This window comes from Orbicella faveolata, unplaced genomic scaffold (genome assembly GCF_042242905.1).
Source record: "Orbicella faveolata isolate gen_17 unplaced genomic scaffold, um_ofav_v1 contig_25, whole genome shotgun sequence".
In the NCBI taxonomy this organism is placed as follows: Eukaryota; Metazoa; Cnidaria; class Anthozoa; order Scleractinia; family Merulinidae; genus Orbicella; species Orbicella faveolata.
The window spans coordinates 14789750-14811679 of NW_028301553.1; the positions used below are offsets into that span (position 1 = coordinate 14789750).

A 21930-nucleotide genomic window follows, 5' to 3' on the forward strand; every position below is an offset into this window, starting at 1 on the left:
AGAATCTAGTGTCTGACAACTCACAGATGAATTAAAAAACTAAAGATACTAGGTAAAAGAATTTAAAAATCACATTTGAGGGAAATGGCCTCGCTAGAAAAGCCACAATTAAGGTTTTAATTTTTCCATACATTTGTCTGTGAAACCTAGTCACAATTCGTGGGAAAATTTAGAGACATTTGTACTAAAAATTAAAAGTGCAATTCCTCGCCTGACAGCAAATCTATGTTCTTCAAATTTTACGAAAAACACCCTCCCTGGGCATCGAACTTTTAACTTTTCCCATACATTTACTGCAATTTTTGCTGTGTTTGCACCCAGACATGACGGCTTCAGAAACCGTGGAAAGGTCTGTTCGTTCCATGACATATTGAGTAGCATATCCGATTTGGTGTCAGATGATTGATCTCCTCATTTTTCAAGCCTATTTAATCTTTTAACAACTTTGACATTCAACGATTTTTACTCTTGATAATGATGTTAGATACAACGAAACGTCGAATTACGTTGCTCCTTATATTTTCTGGTTAAATGCTTTAACAAGCAACTGACCATTTGATATATTTAATATTGTTAAGTCAAGTCTATCATTAGTTTAGGTTGGCTGATGCTATGAGCAAAGAATCCACACAACTCTGGAGGCTTGAATATCCGTAGATGTCATTGGAAGATCAAAAAAATACCTCCCAGTCAGGATTTTAATTATTTTCAGTACCTGTCTTTCCTCCAACGTATTAATATTGTGTTTGATCGCTCTAAAAAGTTCAAAGGTTAATGTATCTACATGATTTCACTAGGATGGAACGTTTATGAAGGATCCTCTCGCAGATGCATGTTTGGACTGTCCAGCTGGATTTTTTTGTGTGAATGACAAGAGTCAGGACCCAGAGCCTTGTCCCCGAGGATTCTACTGCCCGGCAAAAACAGGCTTTGACTGGAAACCCTGTCCGAAGGGAACGTACGGTGATTCGCCTGGTCTGGCTAACGTGACCAGTAAGTGTCCTTTCATAGCATTCTTGTTACACTTAAGCTTGATTCTAATACTTACACGTGGTGGATCAACATCGTTTGTGCTTAGATGCTGGTATATTTGTTATATTCTTGATTGCCTTCTATACTTGAATACGTTCTATACTTTCTCACGAGAATAGGATCAATCTCTTGACTCTCTATACTTTCTAATACTTACACTTGGTATATCAAGGTCGTTTGTGCTAAAATGCTAGCATCATTGTTATGTTTTTGAATACTTTCTATGTTAAGCAAGTGGATTATAGTAAACATACATTTGAATCGCGGGATAAATAGAGGTCTTCGTAGTTATGCACGCAACTTAGGCAGTTGTGAGTATAAGGCCTGAATAAAATTAGATATAAATGGGATTTGAACCCATGTCCTCTGCAATACCAATGCATTTCTCTGACAACAAAGCTATCGATCAGCTGAGAGCTGGTCTTGTTGTGAGTTAGACACTCGTTGTACACTCGTAGATAGTGTACAAATGCAAGAGAACGTATGTTGTGTCAAGAACTGGGAAATTATGGCATGCTTTAACTAACCTAAAATAGCGGGCCTAAAATAACAGTTGCTTGTTCCAGGTTGTCGTCCCTGTGACTCTGGCCGATTCTGTGCTCATGAAAATGCAACAACTGTAAGTGGGGTGTGTGATGCTGGCTTCTTCTGCCGTCGTAATGCTGAATCAGCCACACCTAGTGCAAGTCAAGATTCTGGACCATGTCCAGAGGGCTTCTACTGTCCTGCTGGCACAGGAGAACCAGACGAATGTCCCAGGGGCACGTTCTCTAATGTGCAATTCCTGAAAAATGAAAGCGAGTGTCAGAAATGCACAGAAGGTCATTATTGTGGAGAGCTTGGCCGCAGGAATGTCTCTGGACCTTGTGATCCTGGATTCTATTGTCTAAAGGGATCCAAGATCCCTAACCCACCGAATGTAACAGAGTCCGGAGGACCTTGCCCCATTGGCCATTATTGCCCAGAAGGAACATCCTATCCATTGGGCTGTCAAGCTGGAACATACAACGACCGCACAGGGCAGTTTGAATGTGAGCAATGTTGCGCTGGTTTTTATTGTCCTTCCAACTCAACAACATGCAACCTGGAGTGTCCCAAAGGATATTACTGTCCTCCAGGAACTGAAGCACAGTTTGATAACCCATGCCCCAAAGGATATTTTAACAATGAGACACAACAGCAGAGCTTGAGGTTAGCACATGTCCTAGATGTATGATTGAAGCATGAAAAGTTACTTTAAAAGTCATTTAAAAATAAATTAATACGTTAGTGAACAGCACTTATGGCCTGTACCCAACGCAACCAGCAGTAATTGTTGATGTGAAGGGGTTTATTCATATACGACTCGAACTCTTAACTATACATATCATTGCCAGAAGTTTCTACAAGAAAATGATACAAATTCGTTACATAAAGAACAGAAATACCTACAGACAGCATTTGAAATACAAGTCAAAAATGATTAAAGGTAACGTTTACCTGACGATTTGGATACGGTGACAAATGGCAAGAATGAACGTAACGTTGCTTGTTCAAACGTGAACGAACCATTTAAATCTACTACCCCACACAAAAGTAAAATTTTTCAAACATTGCCGAGGTAGACTTGGCAACCGTAATAGAAAATAACAGGGGATTGGCTTCTACATGACCAGTTACAAAGGGACAATCGTTCTCATTTGTTGTATCTTTGGGCATGTTTTTGGAATGAGATCAAGAATCTGACTAGCAAGTTCAATAGTAAACGTTTCAAACGTTGTTTCATTGTAGTGGCTGTACTCCATGTCTGCCTGGCAAGTTTTGCGGTAGAGCTGGCCTTGAGCAACCAAGTGGCGATTGTGCAGGGGGCTGGTACTGCATACGAGCGGCCTGGTCTGACAAACCGGTTGATGTGGGCGTCCTTGGATACTGTAATGCTACAAATACGAGTGGATGTTTCTGCCCCAATACAACTACAGGGGGTGTCTGTCAGCCTGGGTTTTTGTGCCCTAACGGGTCACGAGAGCCAATTCCGTGCTTGAAAGGTACGACAAATCCATTCAAATCAAGTTCTTTGTTTTATTGGGTTCACTAACTTAATTTGGGAAGTTGTTAGATTGATTGAACACAGACGCAGATTATATAAATGAGTTATTAATCGTGGTGGCATAACTATCAGCTGAGATAATAAGATGATGTTGCGAATCACAAGAAATGTTTGCTTGATTTAGAGAATGAAGACGTAAATTACTAGTAACATTTAGACCTGACATGTCTCTAAGTGTCTCAGATTAGAAGTACTACACTTCAATGTGTTCGGATGCCTTTTAAGTGACTCTTAGAAAGTGACCGTTCCCTTTACCCACTGGCTCCCTATTTTTCATTTCCGATTGTCATCTAAAACAATGTTATCCGCATGCATCATTCTTGTCTTACTTATTTCAGGGCATTTCTGTGATGTGGCGGAACTGTCTAATGTCACTGGTCCATGTGATGCTGGTTATTTCTGTACTGAGGGGGCCAAAGTTTCAGATCCGACCGACAATGTCACCGGAGGGATTTGTCCGAAAGGCCACTTTTGTCCTGTCGGAACATATGATCCAGAAAAATGTCCAGAAGGAACTTATTCCAATTCTACCTTCAACCAAAATATAACTGGCTGCCAGCCATGCCTGCCTGGGCATTATTGTGATGCTAAAGGTCTTGAGGAGCCATCTGGGGAGTGCGATCCTGGATTCTTCTGCCCGGGTGGACAGAAAACAAAACGACCTACAGAATATGTCTGCACACCTGGCCATAGTTGTTCCACTGGAAGTGTTGATCAAGAAGCTTGCGACTCTGGTACCTACCAAGATGAACACCAGCAGGCGACATGCAAAACTTGCCCTGCAGGTTATTTCTGTGATGGAACTATTCTCAATGCTACTCACTGTACCCATGGTGTTCAGTTCCCAGAGCCTTGTGTCACAGGACACTATTGTCCAAATGGAACTAAATTTGCCCAGGAGCACAAGTGTCCACCGGGTAAGATTCAAACTTAATGTATTCCTGCATACCAAAACTGAATATCACTAAGCTCTGACATACCTCTTTGCATGGACCGCAATCCAGAGTCAACCTATGGGACACATCTATAGTTTGACGAACAAAAAGTAACTTTGTATTTCCAATATAAGCATGCAAATTTATGAACTAAGTAGTAAATCGAGGGTGGTATATTTTGTCCTTACGTGTTTCAAATGGCATTCTTGCAGGAACGTTCAATGACAAGACACAGAGAAGAAGCGTTGATGAATGTACTGATTGTCCTGCTGGCAAGTTCTGTCAAGGTGAAGGGAATGACTACTGGACAGGTGACTGCTCCGCTGGCTTTTACTGCATTGGTGGAGCTGATAACATGTCTCCTAATGATGGTGTCACTGGAATAATTTGTCCCAAAGGGTGAGACTGTTGTAAATTACTACTCTGTAAATATCTTACAACCTTTCACTTTCAAGCTTGTGTTAAATTCAGGACAGCTTGACAGTTCAATTCACCATGCTCCTCCGGAAATCACAAAGAGGAATCAATCAACACTTTACTTAAGAATGGAAAAGGATACTCGAATACTCAAACTTTTACAGTAAACGGGCAATAGTGTATCCCAGAAGGGTTTGCCAACAATTAAGACGTAGGTGGAAAATGATAATTTATAATTTCTCCTGCAGTCATTTGTGGGCACCTTGTTCTTTGTAAAAGAAAAAAGGCTGAATCCTTGTAAACAGCATTGCGTTATTGGTGGAATAATGGTTTATTTTACCTCCTACAGTTATTACTGTCCACAAGGCACAAACGTGACTATCCCGTGTAAAAAAGGAACATATGGACCCACTGAACAGCTTGGCTCTCAGGCTGAGTGCAAGGGTTGCGAACCAGGAGAATACTGTGCAAAGGATGGACTCAACCAGACGTCTGGCAACTGTTCAGCAGGCTTCTTTTGCCGATTCAATGCCTCTGTTAATGAACCTACAGATGGTGTTACTGGTTAGTAATTCGTGTATATAATTAAAGTTTGTTTCAAAATTGTTTTTTTAGCTGTAATAGGCCATTTCCGAGTTACCTTGTGCCTCTGTTTGAAAACGAGTCTTTGTGCGAAACCTTCATATGAAAATGAGTTTGATTTGCATGAAAATGAACCTGTAAGGAGGAGCTCGTTTTCATATGGATGGTTTCGCCCAAAGACTCATTTTGACATAGAGATAAAAGGCTACTATGAAGCGGCCTATTAATTAGGACTGATAATACTCCGCAGTTCAAATATTCTTGTGCCAGGGCATGAGTACAAATGAATTTAGGCAAGAGTGATAGCTAGTGAATTGAATTAAAATTGTACTGTTTATCACTGAAATATTTTTCTTTGCTTTTACAGTCACATCGAAAATGCAGGGTGAAACCCACATTGTTGTGTTAAGAAAATGAAAAGTTCGTTTTCCTTCCCAGGGGACCCACAGGATTTCAGTTGCTGATCATTTCATTTATTTCGTCTGTATTCTTCCATTCCAGCCCTTTGAAACTTTCTTCCTGCTTCTTTGACCTTATCCTCATGCAGCTTGGTCTATGCCTTGCACCAATACATCTGACTTACTTCTGTGCGTCGTTTAAAAGGAAGCGACTTAACAGGATGGAGTCGACTCATTATGGTTCCAACATCTAAAGTATAATGGTTTTTTTTTCAGGTGATGTTTGTTGGATTGGGCATCACTGCCCCTCTGGTACAGCCATACCAATACCTTGTTCACCTGGAACATACATGAACCACACACAAGCCGACGAGTGTTACACCTGTCCTGCAGGTCATTACTGCATTAACAGAGTGACTCCAGAACCTTGCCCTGCTGGTAAGGACCATTTACATGTCTTCATGGTCATTGTTCCAATCAGTGAATGTTTTCCTTCTCACATGATAGTTTTTTCTGTGTACATAGGTTGGTACTGCCCCGAAGGTACTGGACATGACTGGCAACCCTGTCCCAGAGGAACGTATAGCCCAGTTGAATTCTTATCCAGAGAGGAGCAATGCAAACCATGTGACCCTGGCTACTTCTGTGCTTCCCTGAACACTACATCAACTTCAGGGCAGTGTGATGCAGGGTTTTTCTGCCATAATGGTTCTGACCAACAGCAGCCTTCTGGAGGCAACCGAGGCTATGCAGGCATCTGTCCTAGTGGACATTATTGCCGACAGGGTGATCCACGGGCACCAATAGCTTGCCCTGCTGGCCACTACAATAACAGAACACATGCTGACGCTCTTGGAGATTGCAGGAAGTGTCCTGGTGGACTGTACTGTGAAGAGGATGGTCTCACTTGGCCAAGTGGCCCTTGTGATGCAGGATACTATTGTATAGAAGGGGCAGTGTTTCGAAATCCTGACAACATCTCAGACACTGGGGGTCCTTGTCCTCCTGGTCACTTCTGTCCAGAGGGATCGCCATCCCCATTTACCTGCCCTGGTGGCACGTACACCTCCCAGTGGAAACAGAGTCAATGCCGTGTTTGTCCTCATGGTTATTTCTGTCCAAATGCTTCAACCAACTTCACTGAATGCCCTCAAGGTTCCTTTTGCCCCAATGGTTCTACATCAGCTACTCCATGTCCGAAGGGAAGCTATAAGAACTACACCTTGGGTGATAAGCTTGACGATTGCAAATTGTGCCCAGTTGGAATGTACTGTGAGTTTAATGGCATGCCTAAGCCCTCAGGCTTGTGTGCAGGTGGCTGGTATTGCACTGGTGGATCTTGGGAAAGGATGCCACTCAACATCAGCGATATAGCAAATGGTTCTGCTGTCTGTCCCCTGATTGGTGAAATTGGTGGGTTTTGTAAGAAAGGCAGCTTCTGCCCAGCAGGATCCCATGAACCATTACCATGCACACCGGGCTACTACTGTGAAGAAGATAAATTGGACATGGAATCTGGGGTTTGTGCAGCAGGCTACTTTTGCAATGGAAGCACAATCTATAGTCATCCTGTCAATCAAACTAATGGTGATCGATGTCCAAAGGGTAATTATTGCCCTACTAAAAGTTCCTATCCAACCCCATGCCCTCCAGGTACTTATGCTGACACTGAATACAACCAGTTCAGGAACAACTGCAAACCTTGCATTGCTGGTAAGTTCTGCCCAACTTATGGACTGGACTTTCCTGCTGGAAATTGTTCTGAAGGATTTTACTGTCCTGCTGGGGAGACACAGGCAAGCCCACCAGACAAGGAATGCCAGCCTGGTCACTTCTGCCCCGAGGGTAGCGGACTTCACAATCCATGTCCTGCTGGGACATACCAGCCGTATGCCAGGAAAGGTTTTTGTTATATCTGTCCTGCTGGAAGTTATTGTGATCCTAATGAGGCAAGACAAAACATGTCATGTGAAGGGAATGTCTCTTGTGGGGTAATCGCTCCATCAAACTGTCCTGCTGGATATTACTGCCCCAATGGGACCAAATGGGCCCGGCAGTATCCATGCCCCGTGGGAACATTTGGAAATGTCACTAATCTCATGGAAGAGGACCAATGTACACAGTGCACAAAAGGATTCTACTGTGGTACGTCAGGTATTACACAGCCAACTGAGGAATGTCATGCAGGGTACTACTGCATTGAAGGTGCAAGTGTACCAACTCCCAATGATACTGTAACAGGTGCCCCTTGTCCAGCAGGGTCGTTTTGCCTCAGAGGATCTCATAGACCAGAGCCATGCCCTGTTGGCACCTATGGACCAAGCCAGAGACTGCAAAGCCGTTCAGGTTGTGTTGATTGTGATGGAGGGAAGTACTGCAACTATGAAGGATTGGCAGCTCCAAATGGTTCCTGCAATCCTGGATATTTCTGCGAGATCCGTGCTGTCAGACCCAACCCTGTCACTGAATCTCAGGGTGGAGGAGTGTGTCCCAGGGGACATTACTGCACAAGAGAAACAACTACTCCATTCAAATGTCCTCCTGGCACGTTTAACAATCAGACCCGTGCAACAGAGCCTTCAGACTGCACTCCATGTACACCAGGGCGGTTCTGTGAGGGCTATGGTAACACTAATCCAGATGGACTGTGTGATGAGGGCTGGTACTGTGAAAAAGCTGCATACTCGAGGAGACCTGTTCCTGAAGTCAATATAACCTTTAACAATGCCTTGGACTTTACATGCCCTCTCTACTCGGTGAACTTCACTGGAGGCATTTGCCCTCTTGGTCACTTTTGCCCTCAAGGTTCTTCTGAACCGAAACAGTGCCCTAGAGGTAGCTATTGTGGTCAGCTGGGGCTTGCCAGTCCAGAAGGAAACTGCACAGCTGGTTACTATTGTGATGGCGGTGACATAATTTCCAATCCTAGGAACTGTACTGCAGGATTTTATTGTCCAGAAGGAACAGAAATAGAGGTTCCTTGCCCCGTAGGAACATTTTCCCCTTATGAAGGCAAATCAAAAGAACAAGACTGCCTAAACTGTACAGCTGGGTATTACTGTCCATTGCCTGGGAAAACAGAGGTGTTGTTCCAATGCATGCAAGGCTATTACTGTCCAAGCGGGTCAAAACATAATGCCACCGTGATATGTCCTAGAGGAAGTAGTTGTCCTACTGGAAGTGGACAACCTCAGAATTGTGTTCCAGGGAAATATCAAGACCAAGAAGGACAATTCCAGTGTCGTGTTTGTTTAGCTGGATATTACTGTGACCCAGCTACGAATCTTACTGGTGTTATCTTTCCAACTAAGTGCACAGCTGGCAATTACTGTCCCAGTGGAACAAAGACTGAGAAAGAATTCCCCTGTCCTGCTGGTACATACAGTAATGAGACTGGCCTTGAAAGGTCGTCAGACTGTAAGCCTTGTCCACCTAAGATGTTCTGTGGCTCCCCTGGCTTGACCAAACCTTCTGGAGCTTGTGCAGCAGGTATCTGATACTTTATTTTGTTTATTGAAAGGAACATATTTAGCTACAGGGCGTGTCTCTGCTAAATGGCAGAGAGGCAAATGATTATGTCAAGCTTGTTAGGGTAGATCAAACCTCGCCAGAGGTTTTTTTTTTTTTTTTACCTCACCACAGGTTACAAGTGTAACATGTGACAGTTGTTACAATTCTAGCTTGGCTAATAAATTATTTATTTATTTTTCAATCTCGGTGTGATTTCCTTTGTTTTATCAAAGCTTTGGTGCCCAGTTAGATTTCAAGGATACTGAAATCGGCTTGTTGAGCATATTCTCCGCATGTTTTAACAGTCAGTCACCGTTTGTTAGTTAAGTTGAGGGGTTTAGTCTCTTAATAAAGATGTTTATAATTTGGTTTGTTGCGGATTGATTTTAGAATGATATGTAACCATAAAGTTTAAAGTTTTTATATATACTCTTAAACGACCTGTTCCCTCAACACACATTATTATTAACAACAGGAAAATACTTGTACCTATTGTCGTACCTTTTTGGTACGCTTCGGGGGCTTAGTAGGCAAGTTTGGTCGAGCTATGGTTCGTAGTTTGGTCAAGATACGAAGACAATACAAGCCACAGCATCCATAGCGAGACCAAACGGGTCTGATATGCCGTCGAAGCGTACCAAAAAAGGTACGATATTGGTATTTACTGTACTGACTTGTGATTGGCTAATTGTGAATTTGGGTACAGTAAAACTTAATGCAAGGTCACCGTTGCCTAATAATGTTTAAATCCTTGTCCTTAATCCATTCCATAATTGAAACATTTTTATTGTGCAGGAAAGCTCGATGTATAATAATAATAACATCTTTATAGGTTACTATTGTGTACTGAATGCTTCAACGTCAACACCAACCGATGGAGTGACTGGCAATGAGTGCGAATTGGGTGAATATTGCCCAGAGGGCTCATCAGAAGGAATCGGATGCCCAGCTGGTAAGGATATTGTTATTGTATGAGTCACTTAAGGCTCTTCAGTTACATATAGTTAAAGGCTTGTAAGAGGCAAGCATTACTCCTTTTTGTTGTCTTGGAAAAATTGAATGGTAGAAAAATTGTTTTATTCTGTTTTAAACGTGAAATTTCTAACAAGACTTAAGTGAGCTCAGAGCATTTAATAGAGAAAGCGAGTTGTTCTTTGGCCTTGGGGGAACGTGCAGCTCACAATTAATGTTTTGATCTTTCTTTTACAGGGACATTTTACAACCAAACTGGGCTACAAAATGAATCAGGATGCTTACCCTGTTCAGCAGGCTACTATTGTGATGCAACAGGGAACATAGTTCCCACCAAGAAGTGCCGGGAAGGGTTCTGGTGCAGGGGGGGTTCACCCGAAGAAATGCCCCTCAATCAACCTTATGGCACAGAATGTCCAAATGGCAGTTACTGCCCCACAGGCATTCCATCCCCCGTTCAGTGCCCTAAGGGAACATACCAGCCTAGCAAGCGTAAAACAAGAGTGGAGGACTGTGTTGGTTGTGACCCTGGCAAGTTCTGTAGTGAAACGGGCTTGAGTGCTGTGAGCGGCGATTGTAAGGCAGGTTACTTCTGCAGGGGTAGTGCAAACAAAAGTAATCCAGAGGATGGGGTAACAGGTGACGTCTGTCCTGTGGGCAGCTTCTGTGTTAAAGGCTCAATACAACCGCAAAGATGCTTCAATGGAACGTACATGAACCATACAGGTAACCATTGCTGATATGTGTGACCTACAGCACTCTTGAAACTTGAAACTTTTCGTGGAAGCTAACTATGCAAGTCTTCCAGCTGAGTTTTCAGATTTTTTTTTTGTGTTAGTTTGATGAATCTGATGGCAAGTCAAGATAATTCTTTGTAGCTGACAATCAATTTTCCTTAAAGGAATTACGTCACGGTTTGCACATTTTTGAAAAGTTTAGCCTAAATTTTCAAGTTCGCCGTTTGTAATGTAATCCGTTTTAATATTCTCCATCCTTAGCCATCCTTGTTCCTTTATGGTTTATTATTATCTCTTTGGTGTTTTTCTATCTTAGTAAACTTTTATTTTCAGGTTTCCTACAATCTAAAGGTAATTTTGAACGTGGCCAAAATAACTCAGAATAACGTGACTGATCTCCATCAGTTATTGGGCAAATTTTCATGCAGTGTTGCATGTTTTTAAAAGTTTTAATTTTGGAAACTTTGTAATGAAATCGATATTTTGACACTGTGTTTTTAAGGTTTCACTTTGTGTTTTAGGTGCTTCTTCCTGCTATAACTGCCCCGCGGGATACCAGTGTATCAAAGCTGTCTTACCTGACCCATGCCCTGCAGGATTTTACTGTCCCGAAGGAACTGGATATGATACACAACCCTGTCCTGTGGGCACTATTGGTAACAGAACAGGTTTGGCCAATGAGAGTGAGTGTACACAATGTCCTGGTGGATTTTACTGTGAGACGGCTGGTTGTTACACTGTCACTGGCAAATGTCAGGGAGGTAGGTCAAATCATTATGTCAAACATTGTAGGTAAGGTGACTTGCCCAAACCAGCCCAAACCACAGTTAATAGAGGGAAATGGTTAAGAAACCTGGCAAAATGCAAAAGGTGGTTATTTGTACTCATACAACTAACCGATAGAAGCATTGCAATTATGTAATTCATACATAGTCTATGAGCATAGAACAAAAGATTTGCAGGGTCAAGGACCTTCTATCGTAAATCTTAGTCTGTTTGTTTGCTTCTTTGATGTTTACCGGGCTTCTTAACCATTTCCCCCCATTAACTATGCCCAAACAGAGAGGGTGTTGTTCCAGGAATAACAATTGCACGAAAGAGGGTAAATGGAGTGTGAAAGTTGACGTTGATGTTTATTAAACGTTTTTAATTTCAGGTTTTTACTGTACATCTGGCGTGAATGTCAGTGCCCCTGATCAGCATTTCACTGGAATAGGAGGCAAGTGTCCAGTAGGGCACGAGTGCCCAGAAGGTAGCAGCACGACCCATCCATGTGACCCTGGATATTATGCGGCTGTAGAAGGAATGTCAGCTTGTGATGTGTGTCCTGCAGGTGGGTAAACTGTCATCACTACCATTAGAGCGGTTTTCTAGTGAAAGTCGTAAAGCTAAAACCAAAGTTATCACTCTAGCCAATCACAAAGGACATAGACAATACAATGAACCAATCAAAGCTCGAAGGAACTCCATGTAGCTGGCGTAAAGCGCGGGAAAACGCGTGCGAGTGAGTCGCGGTCTATTTTGGTTTTACTTCTGATTGGATGAAAAAGTGGCGCGAGTTTTTTAAGCAAATCCCGTGGCGTAGTTGATGCAAAACCAATCTCGTTTTGACACTCAAATGAAAACCGCTCTATCATAATATACACTTAATGCTAATTGATGTGAGGATGTTTGTAATTTTTTCAGTCATGTAGTAAACATCAACAACAACAACAAAAAGCTTTATTCCCTTGGTCTCAGACATATTTGACAAAGTTATATATTAATAGAGTTATGGGCCTGGCTGTCTAAAATAACTAGAGAGTTAACAAGGGCAAATAAACAGGTCTACAGGTAAATGAGTAATCATATGTAAGCTCAAACAATTAAGAATTTACTTCACTCCTATTAGTTGACTTTGCACTCGTTTAAAGGCTCGTGCAAGTTCAAGAATATTTTTAAATAGCAGACGTCATTAAAATCCTGAGATAATCGCACTCACATTTATACCATTACCTATACTTACAGCCGTCTTTGTCGCAACCGTATCAGTTCATATTTTAGAATTCTTCCACATGACGTCGCGGTGATGTTTTTGTTCACGATAAGTTATCAACATGTGATATATCTTTGTCTCCAGGTAAATACTGCGATGGGACTACAGTCACCCCAGCGTCCTGTCCTAATGGACATTTTTGTCCGAATGGCACGGAATTTGCCACCCAGTATCCATGCAGACCAGGAACTTACAACAATGTCACTGACCAAACCTCTGAGGCTGCCTGTAAGCTATGTGATCCTGGGAAGTACTGCGAGGGTTATGCACGAGTGTGGCCTAATGACTATTGCGATGAAGGTTTTTTCTGCTCTGGTGGATCGTGGTCCAAGCGTCCTGGAGACATTGGTGTGGCCAATTACGATAATGCAACAAGCCCCGCTGACAGTTGTTACACAGTGTTCGAATGTGTGTGCCCAGCATGGAACAAAACAACAGGTGGAACAAAAATGCTCAGTCAAAATTATTGTCTTCCTGCTTTTGAATCATAATTAAAATTGAAAATAATTTTCCGTACTCGGACCGCAATAAAAATGTTTCATGCTGGCGAAACTTCTAGTTTATTAGAAACTAAAGGAACATCTTTTTAGGAATTAATCAGCTGTTGGTGAACATTGCCAGCTTACGGAACATTCAGTGGATTGCAGCGAAACAAAATTTCTTGCCACAGAAAGCAGCACGTTCAAACGTCGCATAAGACAGGCAATTGAGATCCTGCTACGAAAGTCCTCTTTGAATAGAGACAGTGGCTTCGCATTAGCTAAAATGTGACACTATTTTAGCCCCCTCAAGAACCTAATGAACATAATATAACCCTTCTCAGCATTCACATTTTTGTGGCTGATGAAGTTCGGTTGAGCCGATCAAAATATTCCACTTTTTTAAATGTTTCATTGCACCCTAAGTACAGAAAATTATTTTGTATTTTAATTCATTATTCTCAAAGTGTGTAGTGCTAACCCAAGGGAGCTTATTAATCACGTTTTCTAATTTTCTTGCAGGTGACATATGTCCAGCTGGTTATTATTGTCCCAGGGGCTCGTCTCGTCCTCTTCCTTGTAAACTTGGTCAGTACTGTCCACACGCGGCGTTAGCTGAACCCGTAGGGAATTGTACCACTGGATATTACTGCAATGACAGTTCAACTGTGCCAGATCAGTTTGATTGTCCAATCGGTCATTATTGTCCATCAGGAACGGGAATTCCAGTTCCTTGCCCCCAGGGAAAATTCTCTAACACAATAAAGAACACGGAACTTGCGGATTGTAGGGATTGTACAGCTGGGAGCTTCTGTGCTGGTACGGGAAATTTTGCACCAACAAAGGAATGCGCTGCTAATTATTACTGTCCTGGTGGACAAAGCACAGCCACACCTGGAGAGTACCTCTGTACAGCAGGTCACTTCTGCAAAGTTGGAACACCGCAGCCAGTCAGATGTGAAAATGGTACCTTCCAAAATGAGCCTGGCAAAAGTTCTTGTAAGACTTGTCCGGAAGGCTATTATTGTGATGCTACCAATGCGGCTGTTGTTAATGCAACATTATGTCCGCCTGGTCATTATTGCCCCAGTGGCACTGGCGATTATCGTGACTTCCCTTGCCCAGAACGTAAGTAGTCTTCCTATTCTAACACGAACAGCTAACCTTTTGGGGTCTTTGATCCTTTGAAGCGATCAATGAGCATTTAAAGTAAGTTCGTGAGAATAACTCGATTGGAGGGAAGTTACCTTCAGGTGACCCATCAAACCTCTTCTAGCTGGTAATACAGTAAATGAAGACACCAAGCTGGCAACATTGTATTTTAAAATGTAATGCTAAGCTACTTTTCATCAGTTTAGGAAAGCTCTGTGCTTAGGTGCTGTCAGCTTAGCTGCTGTCTTTTAAGTGTCTTAAAAAGAGCTTCCCCTTTCCCTTCGTGGCTGCTACTGCAGTGTTCATTGGGACACTACCAACGACAAGCGTTTGTGCCAGTGATAAATAGAAAATTAAGTGATAAAACAACCTACACATGACTTCAAAGCGGTTGTTAAGGTCAGTTTTTACAGGCCCTGTTTGTTAACTTGATTAACTGGATTAACTTGATTAACCGGCTCAGACTCTATTAGGTGTGACTCTTCAGCGGCTTTCTCTCCTATTCCAGGTACTTACAATGACAGATTAGGTTTGATGGCAATTGGAAACTGCACGGATTGTCCACGAGGAAAGTTCTGTGGCAGAGACGGCTTGACTCGGCCATCCGGCGACTGTTATGGCGGCCACTACTGCACAGAGCGATCAAAGTCTCCTGCGCCAGAAAAAGACCTTCTGGCCGTGAACTACCCAGACCATGTGAACTTCCCATTCCCATACCTGAATGATGCCTGCCCTCCTGGACATTTTTGCCCTAATGGTACCGATCCTGAACCCTGCCCGTCTGGTACCTTTCATAATGAGGGTGGCATTTCCAACAGAACGCAGTGTCACCCATGCCCTGTAGGAAGGTATTGTAATGGCTCGGGAACACTGAACGGCACTGCTCCTCCATGTGATGCTGGATATGTATGCACTGGGGGGTCTAGCCAGCCAAAGCCTACCCACCCATCCATGGGTTACATCTGTCCTCGTGGCTTTCACTGCCCGGCTAGTAAGTAAATAACCAAAGTTCTGCTTGGTTTTTATTTTCAGACTGCTTTTCAGTGAAATAGGAGAACACGCTTTAAGTGTTATTTTGCCCATATTTTTGCAAGAATCCTGATCGACTTTGTGAAAGTGTTTATAGTAAAAATAAACCACTCCTTTTCATTTGAATAAATCTTTATTGCGTTACTTAGGTACCCATACGGAGCTAAGCTGTCTTCCTGGTACCTATCAACCCAATTTGGGACAAGGAGAGTGTATCTCATGTGGTCCTGGCAACATGTGTCCATACCAGAACATGTCATCAGTCCAACCCTGTATGGCTGGCTATTATTGTCCCAATGGAACACTGGAGGCGTGTCCTGCAGGAACCTATGGCAATCGTAGTGGACTCTCTTCTATTGATATGTGCACTGACTGCCCTTCAGGGGTATTCTGTCAGGTAATGCTGAACTTGTCTGAGGCGCTAAGATTGATAGACTGTCTCCGTTCCACACCTTGTTCCCTCTAGCTTCCAGAGGAGATGAGTATTTAATGGTTAATGGAATTTTTTCTTAGAACAGTATGCTAGTGTCCTTAACTTAGATGTGTCTCTAGCTTCCAAACAGCTCGGTAGGTGATATTCCAGAGAAGATGAGAAGAAATCCTTTTGGGAAATGGAATTTGTCTTGGAACAGTATGCTGGTATCCTTAACCTTGAACACGAGAACACAAGGACACGAGTATTTCTCCATACGCACAGTCGAAACTCAAAGAGAACTGGGGAATTAATAACTAGCATGGGATACTTAATAATTATTCCACGAGCGCGCGTTGAATGTGAGATGCTACGCACCTCATTGGCTGTAAACATCTCATATCCAACAAGCGCAAGTGGAATAACTGTTTCATTAAAATCGCCCCAAAGCATAGAAAACTAAAATAAAATAATAAAAACGCCTCCACAAATTACGTGTACGCTCACCATATTTTAAGAGCATGCTATAATGGCTCATATACCATGATGGCTAAGTCAATGAAAACTCTTGAACTGCGTTATTCAATGATCCAGTTTTTGATGCTCTTGTTACCGATCTTTTCCAACCTCAGGACTATGCACAGACTGCTCCTAAAGGCCCATGTACGGCAGGTTGGTTCTGTGAAGGCAAAGCTAGTACCTCTACACCCACGTCAATTCCAGAGTACCCAAGAAATGGCCTCTGCCCTACTGGTCACTTTTGTATCCAAGGCACCCGGGCACCTGCCCCGTGCCCCCCGGGCACATTCCGAAACAGCACTGGAGCACGGTCTGTGGATGACTGCCTTGACTGCTCCCCCGGTTTTTACTGTGAAGGCTATAATAACTCATATCCCACCGGACCATGTGCACCCGGCTTTTATTGCCCCCAGGGGTCAAGAGCTAACGTGTCCAAACCCACAGGATTTTTGTGCCCTGTTGGCCATTTCTGTCCGGGACAAACTGCAGAACCAATGGAATGTGATGCAGGTTTGTCGACGGCTTATTTACGTGATGAGAATAATTTTAAATTTGATTGTTTCAGTTTAAACTATATTTCGCTAGATTAAATTTTCACACTCGATGTTATACAACCTTTTGGAACTACAGTCAACTCCCGATAACTCGAACCTTCAAGGGAAATTGAAAAAGATTCGAGTTATCGGGAATTGATAACAAATGTCAGGAGATAAGGAAAATACGGTGTTTACGGTCTTTCTATTCATACAGTGTACATGTTAATCAAATTGAATTATGGAGAAGTCAAGTGAAAATGGAACAATACATTTCTAAGTTACTGCATAAATCAGAGCGTATAAACGTAATGGCCTATTGCCCTGCTGGGTCAGCAATGGTGCAGCCTTGTTCTCCGGCATTTTTAAAGTTTCCGCAATTTTAAAAATACAGCGTAAAGCTCAGGAGAATTAAACTTCGGGACATTTGCGTTACTAAAGCACGTAACATAACGTAACGGACGTAACGTTTGTAACACGGTATAAATCACTTCAGTTTCATTGTACTGTACCGAGCAAAGATAATTACCTTTATGTAATAAATTTCCAGGTAATCCAGGTAAAGATCTTTAATTTACTTTTGACAGGTTCTAATCAGCACAATAAAGGTCAGCCAGAATGCGACCTTTGCCCTGCAGGCTATTACTGTCCGATCAAGACCTCCATTCTAGAGAAGTGTCCCCCAAGGCACTACTGTCCAGCCGGTACCACTGTACCTCTTACCTGTCCTAATGGGACCTTCACACATGACAACATGACTGGCTTAGCAAACGCTTCTCAGTGTCTGCCTTGTATTACGGGTTTTTACTGCCGCATCGGCCAGGTGGTGGCACCTTGTGACGGTGGCTATTACTGCAAGTCTGGCAGTCCCGACCCAAACCCATCCGGTTATTGGTTTCCTGTTGAGGCCGCTCCATGCGCCGAAGGATATTATTGTCCTAATGGTACACTGCTGCCTATCCCATGCCCTGCTAACACCATGAAGAATTACACTGGTGGCTATGGCATACTCAGTGACTGTACTCCTTGCCTAGCTGGAAGATACTGCCTAAATGGTAAAGTTGATGATGCTAATGATGACTATGTTGATGATTAAATTAATTTTTTATTGATTTAACTTATAATATTACTTCTGAGTTCAATTGAGGTACAGTTTAACCTCCATCCCGCAGAGAAAAAAGTGTGTTACATTACTTGCTAAAAATTTCGAACGTTTAATTTTCGGACACTTTTTATCGCATTTCGGACAAATTTCGGAGAAAAAATTCGGACACTCTGCTGAAACATAACTAAAGTAAATTTAGACGTACATAACTGAAACACGAATGAGGCTGAAACAACATCTGTGAAAATGATCGTTTTACTGCACCCTCAAGGTTTTACAGATATACTGACGAAAAAAATATCACAAATTGTATCAAGCCGATAGGTTTCTCAAGCAGTGTCTCGACTAGAGCTCGCACCATAAATGAATAAAGATCTTAGGAACTACTTTTTGTAAATATTTCGGACGCTTAAAAATTTCGGACGGTTTTATTTTCGGACTCTTTTTTCTGTTCGAAATTAAACTCGTGCGACCTTTTTTACAAGTTATGTGTAAGTGTCAACTTGATTTTTGCATGTTTCCTTCAGGAACCGCTAATGGTGTGTCTTGTCCGCGTGGAAAGTATTGCCCCCGTGGAGAGCCTCCGATAGACTGTCCCATTCACAGATACCGCGACATTGTTGGTGGCAAAGACTTGAACGACTGCTTCCCTTGTCCTGCTGGTTACTGGTGTAATCTTACAGGCATGGTCAACTTCAACAACAGCAAATGTCCTGTTGGGAAATTTTGTCCAAGCCAACTTGGGCCCGTTCTCTGTGGGGCAGGACGTCGGCGAGTCACCCCTGGGGCTGGAAGCAGGAGTGAATGTGATTTATGTCCCGGCGGCTACTACTGTCCTAATGATACAATAAACGTGCAGGGAATACCTTGTGATGCCAGGTATTACTGTCCAGTGGGTTCGTCACTGCAGCAACTTTGCCCAGGAGGAGCATATTGCCCCGGTACAACTGCCACACCCGTACCCTGCCCAGGTATGTGCTTATACGAGAATCTTTGCTGACGTCATTGTTTACATTTTTCCGTATTAACGTACGACTTTGCCTAGAAAAGTCATCACGCTAGATACGAATTGACTACAAACATTTAGAGAGCTTGTGAAACGTAGGAATTGGTGAAAGTTTTGGCTTATTGGGTGAAACATTCGAGGAGAAATTGGCCTTCAAAGACTGCAAAATGTTTGGGTGGGAAAAGCGCTAATGAGCTCATACATTCTTTGTAAAATGCTGAGTTCTTAAACCCGCGTCACACAAAAAATATTCAATACATCGGGCTCAAGTACCTCGGGACAGTTAATCGTGCTGTGCCCTTTCATTATTCAGAAGTAATGTTTTTGTAGCTCTATCAGAAACTGTATCGCATATGCTAATGAGGCAAATATTATGAACAAAGATTCCCCTATTACTATATTACTAGTGGTGTACCAAGACACTGTTCACATATGTGTACATAAGCAGTTTACAGTTGTGATTATTCTGTGTTTCTCAGGTGGATCTTACTGTCCTAATGGATCATCCGTGGATTTTCTGTGTGAGTATCCTTACTACTGTCCACCAAACAGCACCCAAGAGTTAGAGTGCCAGCTTGGCTACCAGGCCTTAAATACCTCTGGATTGCGAGACTATCATGAAATACACTGCGAGATTTGTCGAGGAGGGACATACGGCAATCATCCTCAGCGGCTGGTTTGTGATACCTGCCCAGCAGGTTTCTTCTGCCCTAATGGCACTAAAGGACCTTTTGACAACCCCTGTCCAGAGGGGGCCTATTGTCCTGCTGGGTCAGCAGTGGCGCAGCCTTGTTCTCCTGGTTCCTATGGTAACCGTTCCGAAGCAACAGCGCCTTCTGATTGCTACCCCTGTCCGAGAAACACGTACACTAATTTAGGCAATCAAACAGCTTGTCGACCATGTGGAAGCAGCTCTTTCTCAGAGGAAGGTCAGGCGGAGTGCACCTGTCGCGGTAAGAACAGATATTTTCAGGTATCAGATGGTTCGTGTGACTGCCTGGCTGGATATGTGTTTTATGGCACGGCAGATAAGAAGATAGAAGAGGGCAATAGTGACCTGGATTGTCAGCCTGAGGTTTGGAAACATGTCATTGATTCCAGTTGCTTTATAATTGTTGTGTTCCTATCACATCATTGTGCTATTGTTGTGTCTTTGGGAAAGATGCTTCACTTTCACAGTGTATTTTTTGATCCATGAAAACAACTTACAATGTTAATAAATGTTAAATGTTTATAGTGGTCGATGCGCTTAGCTATAACTAGCTAGTTCTTAGGCGTGCCACTTAAACTGAAAGAAAGGAATATTTCAAGTAAGCATAACAGGCTTAAAATCCTAATTGGCGGGAGGCAGACCAGTTGGCTATTTACAAGCATGACCGTGAGTTGAACTAGGGTCGACGGAGAAACAACTCCAGCTTAGTCGCCAGAGCAGGACTTGAACTTGCGACCCCACTCGGCCACGCTGCCTCCTTACTTATTAGCATCCAATTCATAGAGAATATAAGTAGTCCATTTTGAACCAATCACTGAAGCTCTTACTTTCAATGATCACCGGGCTTGTAACTCACGTCATTCACTAATAATGTTACAAACACTTAATCCGTAGGAGGATCCTCGATGTAGCAACAGCGAAGTTCGCAGAGCATCAGATCGACAGTGTGTCGACCCAGAAGAGGAAAATCAAAAATGCATTGAACGGTGTGGCAGTGAAAGGGCGACATTTGCTACTGATACAGGTGTCTGTTATTGTCCGTACACTGAGGACTGTAACGCTACCTGTGAGAGGGACAGACCCAAGTGTTCGTTACAGAGGCTTGCGGAGGGGACGCTAGTGATTCGTTACCTTGACGGCAGTGGAAATTCACGGCCTTTTAATATCACACTGGAATTAGGAGTTAACGACCACGACAATGACGAACATGAATGTCAATTCGTCTTCGTTGATTCTCAGCAGCCTGTGTTTGCGTGGGTACCAAAATCTCTGGACGAAGTGTCCGAGCAATTCGAGCCGTCCTCTACGCCGTCGGCGCGTAGACGTCGAAGGGCCGTTGGCGATAACACGACAAGTGCGCCGACTACTAGCAATGCGATCGCTAACCCAACATTGTGTCTGACGTACGGTCAAGCATTAACCTTCAAAATCGAAATCAACCCTCTAAACCGCACCGCAAGTCACTATCCACGATACCGCAAGAATCACCTATTAAACAGAAACGACGCGTTTGATTACGGCAACTTCAGGCAACTGCATTCTCTTGTACTCGACTCGAACAAGACCCTGGATTTCTTCATGCATGTGTTCACGCAAAATGGAACCTTCGTGTTTTACGATAATGCCGACCCCTTCCGAGAGACAATTGTGACTGTTGTCGAGCGAGGTTCCAGTTGTCCAACTAGCAGCGTTTCACCCACAACTCAGCAAACTTTGGTGACACTTGGAGTCAGTCGCCAAAACGTAAGTGGTTGTCGCTAGCAGGTCATTGATTAAGGATTGCCAAGATATTAAGTGTCTGGAAACATGAATTCAGTACATTCGAAAAGGTCATGGACTTTTGGTGAAAGCAATTTTTTTTTTCAGGTTTCATTCCCCCGTGTTAAAGGAGCCACGTCACGGTTTTCACATCTTGAAAAGTTTAACCTAAATATTTCAAGTTCGATTTTAATACGTGTTAATCTTCTCCATCCTTAGCCATCCTTATTGCTTATGCTTTATTATCATCTCTTTGGTGTTTTTCTATCTTAGTAAACTATTATTTTCAGGTTTTCTTTAATTTAAAGGTAATTTTGTACGTGGCCAAAACGACTCAAAATGCCTTGACTGAGCTCCTTTAAGTAGATCAGTTGTTAAAATACTACACAAGTATTTGATTCTCGGCTCTGACAAAAGCCAGACTTAATACGACGAAAAGAGTAGGGCACGTAGTTCCCGGTGTTGTGGTCTGGCCTTGTCTGCGCGTATTCACTCACCTGTCCAGCTGTCATGCAAATTTA

At 42.9% G+C, this 21930-nt stretch overlaps 1 protein-coding gene across 3 annotated transcripts in view; it reads left to right on the forward strand.

Moving 5' to 3' along the window:
* LOC110042037 (uncharacterized) overlaps positions 1-21930 on the forward strand; it is a 100959-nt gene that overhangs the window by 64450 nt on the left and 14579 nt on the right. For all 3 annotated transcript variants that reach the window (XM_089293676.1, XM_089293677.1, XM_089293678.1), the window contains 21 exons: positions 798-993; positions 1599-2223; positions 2803-3056; positions 3457-4035; positions 4266-4452; positions 4820-5034; positions 5727-5888; positions 5976-8939; positions 9793-9912; positions 10170-10658; positions 11191-11430; positions 11826-12002; positions 12789-13142; positions 13706-14311; positions 14844-15326; positions 15514-15761; positions 16409-16805; positions 17416-17883; positions 18461-18904; positions 19419-20014; positions 20546-21394. In XM_089293676.1, the coding sequence (XP_089149802.1) occupies positions 798-993; positions 1599-2223; positions 2803-3056; positions 3457-4035; positions 4266-4452; positions 4820-5034; positions 5727-5888; positions 5976-8939; positions 9793-9912; positions 10170-10658; positions 11191-11430; positions 11826-12002; positions 12789-13142; positions 13706-14311; positions 14844-15326; positions 15514-15761; positions 16409-16805; positions 17416-17883; positions 18461-18904; positions 19419-20014; positions 20546-21394 (10653 nt within the window). The remainder of the gene's footprint in view (positions 1-797; positions 994-1598; positions 2224-2802; positions 3057-3456; positions 4036-4265; positions 4453-4819; positions 5035-5726; positions 5889-5975; positions 8940-9792; positions 9913-10169; positions 10659-11190; positions 11431-11825; positions 12003-12788; positions 13143-13705; positions 14312-14843; positions 15327-15513; positions 15762-16408; positions 16806-17415; positions 17884-18460; positions 18905-19418; positions 20015-20545; positions 21395-21930) is intronic.